The 8,718-nt window shown below is 49.3% G+C and overlaps 1 protein-coding gene across 1 annotated transcript in view; it reads right to left on the bottom strand.

Moving 5' to 3' along the window:
- Positions 1 to 8,718, bottom strand: part of fhod3b (formin homology 2 domain containing 3b) — a 76,023-nt gene that overhangs the window by 54,989 nt on the left and 12,316 nt on the right. The window contains exon 3 of the mRNA XM_079740226.1: positions 8,135 to 8,199. Coding sequence (XP_079596352.1) covers positions 8,135 to 8,199 — 65 coding nt within the window. The remainder of the gene's footprint in view (positions 1 to 8,134; positions 8,200 to 8,718) is intronic.

Below are 8,718 nucleotides of genomic sequence, written 5' to 3'. Positions count from 1 at the left end.
CACCTCGCCACCAGAGTGCCATACATACACACACACACACCTCGCCACCGGAGTCCCACACGTACACACACACCTCGCCACCGGAGTCTCACACATCCACACACACATCCGCACACACCTCGCCACCGGAGTCCCACACATCCACACACACATACACACACACCTCGCCAACGGTGTCCCATCGTCCTAGCTTTGAAGTGCCTCAGAGAGGCTCTTCGATGTCCCCAGGGAACACAGCTTGAGGTTGGTCGGAGTAGAACGTTCACAAACTATTGGCTGGAGTCAGATTTGGATCCTGTAGTCTTTTGATTTACGTCTCATTTCTTCAACTGTGACAAAGATACTTGGGCTTGCAGAATGCGCACAAATCCATTCCGCGGGACTCTAAAGTCTAGAACTAGATCATCTGAAGTCAATCCATGTTTCAGAAAGACTTTTCTTTTTTTTTAAACCTATGATTAATTTAAAATGAATCATTTCAACGAATCCCTGTTCGTTAATGTCTACGTTAAACCGAAGACATCGTCAGTCAACTGTTAATGAGTAGTGGCATTAATGAGTGCATAAGATAGTTACAGCTGACTAATCCACTTTCTGATTCAAACCAAGCCCCCCCCCCCCCCCCAACAGAGAGGAGGGTCCCTGATGGAGGGTGTCTCCATGGCAACAGGCCCTGCAGGGCTCCTTTTAAACGCTGTCCACTTGAACAGGTCTGAATGCTCCTCAAATCATTAACCCGGTAAGGTCCCTGAAACTGCCGTGGTTAACAGGACTTCCCAGCGGGCCGCTGGCGATGTTAGCAAACTAACAGAGGGAGAATAGCCAGGGGGGCACACCAGCTACACACTGTGTCGCTGACCAAATGATCTTCTAATATCTGGATGTTACAGACACTGCTGTTGTTTAGTTTTAATGTTAACTAACAATATTTAATATCAATAAGTAGCAAAATTAAAGTGCTCCTTCCCGCATGTGATATATATTCATGGGGTGTTTCATGCACTCCAGGACAACACTCCATCTGTCTCGGACCAGGGTTCTATCGACTGACTGCCATCTGGTACGACGGCGGAGCAGTCGGGATATAAACCTTCCTGAAGCCTTCTTAATGCGTGTCCTATATATGTGTCCTAATGCCCACCGTCCACATCAAAGCAGCAGAGAGGGAGGGGGGCGACGGTGGGGAACCACTGGGTGCAGACGGACGGCTGTGAGTCTGACGGAGCAGACAGACAGGCGTGAGTCTGGCTTAGCCTTCTCGTGCTTCAGTGACACTCGGTCCTGTCAAACCGACCACAAAGAAGAGCCTTAAACCATGAGCCGGAGAGAAATACCAAGAGGTACCCTATTGAATTAACAGATGGATTCAAACAACTCATACATTTAATCAAAGCCTTAAATCGAGGCCCAGACATGACATAGTTTACCCTCACGAACGTTGATGCATATCTTAAACTTAAAGTTTAATTAAGTAATCCGTCTTTCCTTCGGAATAGTGAGAGATGACTGAACTGTGCGTAGGAGGCTCCGTCTTGAGTACTTTAACAGCTTAGTTCAACTCTTAATGTAAACAGACATGAAATATACAATGCTCTCTGTAAAAACAAACCGGGGTATCTCTAGTCTCCTTCCTCCCTGCCCTGTTTAAAGTCTCTATCAACCGAGGAGACACACCTGTCCAGATCGCCCCAAAGAGGGCGGTGAACTGAAAGGTTTTGAATTTCAAAAGATCTTCTGCAGTAAGGCAATAGCACATATAACTAATAATTATCAATCATTATCTAATCATTCAACCCTTCCTTATACCTACTATTGTTTTTGTGTTTAATTCAAAATAATGTTATTAAAAAATGAACTTTTTTGGAAAAAACCCGAAGTCATGGCTCCTCCACCATGAGGCATGCATGTCCTACTGGTCAACATGGAGCCAGTAGATATAGCTCCTCCCCCATGTGGACGTAGCTCCTCCCCCATGTGGACGTAGCTCCTCCCCCATGTGGACGTAGCTCCTCCCCCATGTGGACGTAGCTCCTCCACATTGTGGAAGTAGGTCGTCTCCCATGTGGACGTAGCTCCTCCCCCATGTGGAGGTAGCTCCTCCCCCAGGTGGACGCAGCCCCGCCCCCATGTGTATGTAGCCCCTCCCCAGAGGGTCCCGGGCTCTCTGTAGCCCCCCCTCCTCTGAGCGGTGACTGGCAGCTCTGAGTTGACTCACAATAGGAACCAGATGGGTTCTTAATACAAACGATGTGCATACCTTTTATACGTTTGTAAGCGAGAACATGCCAGCCAGTGTTTGCGTCCGTGTCTGGTTATGTTACAGGAGACCTGAATGTATACATTTGCGCGGCAAATGTTTAGAGCATATAATCAGTTGTTAAATACAAAATTTGAGTCCCCCTGTAATAATTAGCAGAGTGTGTTGTGGGGTTGGAGCACAAGGGGAAGAGAGGCACGGTTTATCCAGAGAAGAGGATGAGGCCTACTCAGAGCTCCATAAGAGTTCATAAAACCTTAGATCGTATCTGAAGTATTTAGGAGAATAAAGCCCTATAAAACTAAGGTATATACAGTACATCGCTTCACTCTATGTGGCTCGATGAATCAACCAAATCGCCTCCTATAAGCGATATATTCTACAAATATTTCATCTTTATGTCCGCCAGCCGAGCCGAGCTACGCTGCGCCTCACTGAGTCGCCCACCCAGGCAGCGTGGACACAACAGTTATCTACATTTATGTATTCAAAGTCTCCCGCTGACAAAACAGGGACGGACTCAACCGCGGCGTTAACCTGATTTCTGTTCTCTCCTTCAGAGGTCCGACGTCGCCCTCCGTCCATGATCCTACTGCGGCTCGCTCTTTTGTGGAGCCGATGATTGGGAGAGCCCGATCCATCGGCCCGGACTCCGTCCGCCCGGGGTTTCCATGTTCCTCGTATGTTTTGAATCCCCCCCCCCCCCGCCTTGTCCCCAGGCGCTCGGACATGATGCAGCGTTAGATTGGATGGCTGGAATGGAAGGCCTGACACGACACAGGGGGCGGGCTGCGATGTGGGAGGGCCTAGGAGAGCCCCTCACGGGGCGAGCGCGCTCCAAACACATCAACCCAGAGCGGCACCTTTCTGTGTGGGACCGAGTTCTGAGCGGACTGTCAAATGTAACCCAGATCTCTGTTTAATTGGCTACTAAAAACACGAGCTGTTTTGGCTGCTCATGGAATGATAACAGATAGATTTCAAACTGCGATCCCTCATATTAACGCTGGATTGTTTTGGGTGATGAAACCCTAGCAGGTAGCTGGCGCGATGAGAGGACCAGATAGCATCTCTGCTGCTCAACATGAGCCTGCACGCCGTAAGATGTTCATCTGCAGCCACTGTGCCGACATGCCCACGACACCCCCTCGGACGAACACAACCGCTGAACGCACGCACACACGCACACACGCACACACACACACACGCACACACACACACACACATACACACACACACACACACAGCATACACACCCAGAGAAAAACAAACACTAACATGCCTATGTGTCAGCCTCATGCAAAGCTTGCTCAAAAACACAGAGGACTATACCTATATATATATATGTGTATTATAATATTATAATATATTAGACTATAATCTACTTTTATCATTAACTTTAGAGCTGGACAACAAGTTCAGCGGAACCTTCTACCTTCTGGATAGCTGCTAAAGCTAAAATATAAAGCTAAAGTATGAAACCTTTGTGATAGCGGCTAAAGTATTAAACATCGGTGGATAGCAGCTGAAGTAAACCTTTGCGTTAGTGATAGCAACATGCAGAGGTTATTGTCACTACCCCAGGCCGCTATGCAAGACAGAGAAGAGAGACGAACTTCAAACTGAAAAAATAAACTGACACATGATACTGTCTCGTACAGATAACAGATAATTGGTAACTTTGATGATACTTTTCATCAGACGCTACAATTCAATCATATTTTAAATAGAAAAGAAAACACATTTTTTAATTGAAGCTTAATTTAATCACAAAGTCTGATTGAGGTTAGGCACCTCTTCTGCCAGAGAGGCCAGATAGCATCACATTCATAAAACATGACCCTTTAGTCTAGACTCTAGAGCACCAGCGTGGGCTTTTAATTTGAAATGCGCAGTACGGTTGATAGTCCTTATACAGGCCAAGCCCTTACCACTCTTAGGGCCCTATTTTAAGGGTCTGAAACGCAAGTGAGAAGCGCCAAGCGCAAGTAGCTTTGTGGGCGGTCCTATGGCGATGTCGCTATTTTACCGGCGCAAATCTTAAAAGGGTTGGTCTGAAGTAGCCTAATTACCCGTAGGTGTGGTTTGGGGGTAACGTGCAATAAACCAATGAGAGTGCCACCTCCCATCCGCTTTAAGAGCCGTGAGCGCATTTGAATCTGACAAGGTGATATTTTGACATCGCGTCTGCAGTTTTCAATGAGACAGATGCACATGAATTTCAAATTTCAAATGGCTCAGTTTATGGCCAAATAATATGGCCTTATTCACACATGGAATAAGGTTTCTTCCACAATTTCAGAAATACTGAGTCCTCAAATAAATTTTGGCAAAGAAAACGTATATGATATAACATATGATATGCGGTAACTGTGGTTCTATTTAATGATATACGCAATACATTATAAACATCGTTTCTTATCAGTATTGTATGCATTATCGTTATCGACTTGTGTTCCTAATATGCATGTGTCCCCCCGTTAATATACATTGCCATGGACTGTATTATGCGTTACGTGTTTAGTTTGCGTGCGTTTAAACAATATAATATGTTATTGCTAAGAGGGTACCGTACAGCAAACACATATAATATGTGTTTGCTGTACGGTGTTTACAGATGCATTGATTTAAAAGTACAACTTATTACCGCTGTATCAGCTGTTCTTTCCCAAATAATTTACCAAGATTGTGTGGCTAGGTAGATGAGAGAAGCAGAGAGCTGAGAGAAGTGTATGCGCGAGGTGCACAAGCAACATTATGCATGCGCCCTTAAAGCAGCATCTGAACAGGACGCCACTGACTTTAAACCAGGTATTTCCTGGTTTGTGGCGCAAGTGGTTTCTGAAACTACAAAATAGCACAAGGGAACGTTTGCGCCAGAACACGCCTCCTCCTTTCGCCGAACCGCCCCTTTGGGCGCAAGATCATTAACTAATTTACCGACGCGTGGCGGTGGAGGGAAAAGAACACTCTGCACCAGTTGCTAACTAGCAACGACACATGCGCCAGTGATTAAGTCAATTGCGCCGGATGCAAGATAGGGCCCATGACATGTACAGATCATAGAGTCTGGGCTTCAATATCTACATCATCCTGATTCCAAAGACAGGTTAACCTTAACGTTGTCTTCTCTACGTTTGCATTCAGTGTGTTAAGCAGACGTTTTTATCCAAACCAACTTACAACGGCTCATCCACACATTCACGGCGGCGTCAACAACGCAAGGCGACAGCCAGCTCGTCCAGAACAGTCAGGGTCTAGGCGCCTCGCTCAGTGACACCTCCACACTAGGGGGGCCGGGGATCAAACTAGCAACCTTCCTGTTACAAGTCAACTCGCTTTACCTCCTGAGATAAGCCGACCCACGCACTGAGGGACTAAGGCCTGCGTCAGGCCAGCCTTCTGAACACCAGACTTTTTCTCCATCTAATTGGAGAATCGAGGACAGCCGCTGTGCAACCAGCTCTGGAGGCGGTGCACGCTGCGATCCGGAACCGAACCCACACCCTGCGTGTGCGTCACAGGTGGAGCCCGGATCTCACGGACCGCCCGGCAAACCGGTTGAGACCGGCGTGAGCCAGCGGTGCATTCTGGGTTCACTGATGTGTTTTTAATTCTACAAACAATCTAGATTCAAAAGGCGTTATTACAATATTTATCTTGTGTAAACAGAGCCACTAAGTCAGAAGTGGATCAGCAGAAAAGGGGTTCAGTAAACCCTCAATTCATCCGGTAAACACTTTCCTCGCTAATGAGCATTCTGACTAACAGTGTGTGTGCGTGTGCGTGTGCGTGTGCGTGTGTGTGTGTGCGCTAATGACTATGATGAGAAGAGACTGGATAAGCTCTTGCCTTTAGTATGGGGCACGCATTAGACACACACACACACGCAATCAGCTGAGCTGTGAAATTGACAACTCTGAAACGCTGATAGTTTTGTCCACCGTGAACGTCACAGCTGAAGTCTTAATGTGTCCGGAGGTTTCAGATAACATCGAGAGTCTGAACCACCGGACCAGGGAACAACAAACAACTCACACCTGTTTCAAATGTAAAGTCATTAACGCCCACCTTCTTTTTCCAAACCTTTAAAAATTTGATAAAACATTATTTCAAACATAGCAAACAAATAATTACCAACCAACAACACGCAACAGTTCAGGTCATTTTAACGTTGGTGACTCTGAAGTGCTTCATTCTAGGACCGCCAACCCGGGAGAATGATCTATTCTACAGATGATTCACCAGCTGCACACCAGCTCATCTCCCCTGACCCCGAGGAGCCACACGCTGGATCCTACAGGGCCCCCGGGCCAGGCCTCTCTTCAGAGACAGCTGGGGAACCTCTCGCTAGACCGAGACCCAAGGGGACGAGAGAACGGAGAACGCAGCCAATAGGAGGCTGACGATGGAGGTTGGAGTGAGGAACACGACGGAGAGCATGAGAGGGGTTTGAGTGGTGAGTGAGGACCCAGCCTCCATTATGTGTACCCTCCAGTCCGTCCTGGGGTGTTGGGCGGCGTGAGGGGTCAGGGTTCCCCAGTGTTGGGGGTCAGGGTCCCACTGTGGATCGGACAGCAGCAATCAGCCAGTATCCCCCCCCCCCCCACATCCCTTGGGTTAGGGTCAGGGTATTTGCGCCCCGCTGCCCAGGGCTACCGGGGTAAGCACCTGCTACACTGAGGCTGAAACGTCTGTGAGACCCACAATGCAACAGTGAGCTGCTACAGCTTACAGCTCAGATAAACCAGAGGGGGGGGGGGCAACAGGTGGCTGTCAACTTAGAGGAGAGGGAAGGCAGCATCCGCTTAGAGGAGAGACAACCTTCTGTCAGCACTCCCCGGACCCTCACCCTGTCACCACCGGGACCCTCACCTTGTCACCACCGGGACCCTCACCCTGTCACCACAGGGACCCTCACTCTGTCACAAGCTGGGACCCTCACCCTGTCACCACCGGGACCCTCACTCTGTCACAAGCTGGGACCCTCACCCTGTCACCACCTGGGACCCTCACCCTGTCACCACCTGGGACCCTCACCCTGTCACCACTCCCCCCGGGACCCTCACCCTGTCACCACCGGGACCCTCACCCTGTCACCACCTGGGACCCTCACCCTGTCACAACCGGACCCTCACCCTGTCACAACCGGACCCTCACCCTGTCACCACCGGGACCCTCACCCTTTCACCACCGGGACCCTCACCCTGTCACCACCTGGGACCCTCACCCTGTCACCACCGGGACCCTCACCCTGTCACCACCGGGACTCTCACCCTGTCACCACCGGGACCCTCACCCTGTCACCACCTGGGACCCTCACCCTGTCACCACCGGGACCCTCACCCTGTCACCACCTGAGACCCTCACCCTGTCACCACCGGGACCCTCACTCTGTCACCACCGGGACCCTCACCCTGTCACCACCTTGGGCCCTCACTCTGTCACCACCGGGACCCTCACCCTGTCACCACCTGGGACCCTCACTCTGTCACCACCGGGACCCCACTTTAAACTACGACTTAGGGTGGGGGTTATCAATTAAATATTAAGTGATTTTGAGCCTCCACCCCACAGCTAGGATCCTATGCCCGTCTGTCTGCATGCGTGTCTGTGTGCGTGTGCGTGTGCGTGGTCTTCTACCACAGCCCATCCTGTGGTCGGGGGGGCTCTCTGACCACGGTCTGAGACCCCATTACCTCCTCACAAGCTCGTCATCACAGATCAGGGTCACCATGAGGCCCGCAATCTGGGCTCATTATCAGCCATTATTTCACCACAAGCATAACATGAGCCTAACGAGGGCGATAATAGAGAGGTATGCTACAGGGCTGGTGGAACAGGATGAGGACAGTGTGCTGGAGGCAGTGGACTCACCGATACAGGCGTGGACTCGGACGGACAGCTGCATGCGCAGCACAATACTGTGCTTCTTGCCTCTCCTGTGGAGAAAGGAAAGGCAGAAGGTCACTATTTATGCAAACATCAATCGTCAAATGGTAACAATGGTGTTTAACAAGCAAATAGGCTCACACAAAGAATACGTGAAACATTGATACTGCAAGGTACTTCATAGGAGCAGGGTTCTGGCTAGCTGTTGGTAAGTAGTAGGCTCATTTGTGAAATAAATGATTTTGACTGAGTGATAGCATTCATGTGTCTTCGGATGAATGCCCTCTGGTGATCAATCTGTTGTTTGAGGAAACAACAACAGGGTTAAGAGACAGAGAGGAAACACTGGGAACGGGACCACAGATATCTCCCCTCGCCATGGCTTCTGAAGTAACCAGCTCCTAGCTCCTAGTGCCTAGCTCCTAGCTCCTGGTGCCTAGCTCCTGGCTCCTAGAACCTAGTACCTAGCTCATTGATCCTAGCTCACAGTGCCTAATAAAGCCTAGCTCCTAGCTTATAGCTCCACCTTAACCCTAACCCTAGCTCCACCTTAAACCTAACCCTAGCTC

The sequence above is a fragment of the Pollachius pollachius genome, assembly GCF_949987615.1.
Source record: "Pollachius pollachius genome assembly, chromosome: 1".
NCBI lineage: Eukaryota > Metazoa > Chordata > Actinopteri > Gadiformes > Gadidae > Pollachius > Pollachius pollachius.
The sequence above is the reverse complement of the archived record's forward strand: the minus strand, read 5'-3'. Positions and strand labels throughout refer to the sequence as shown.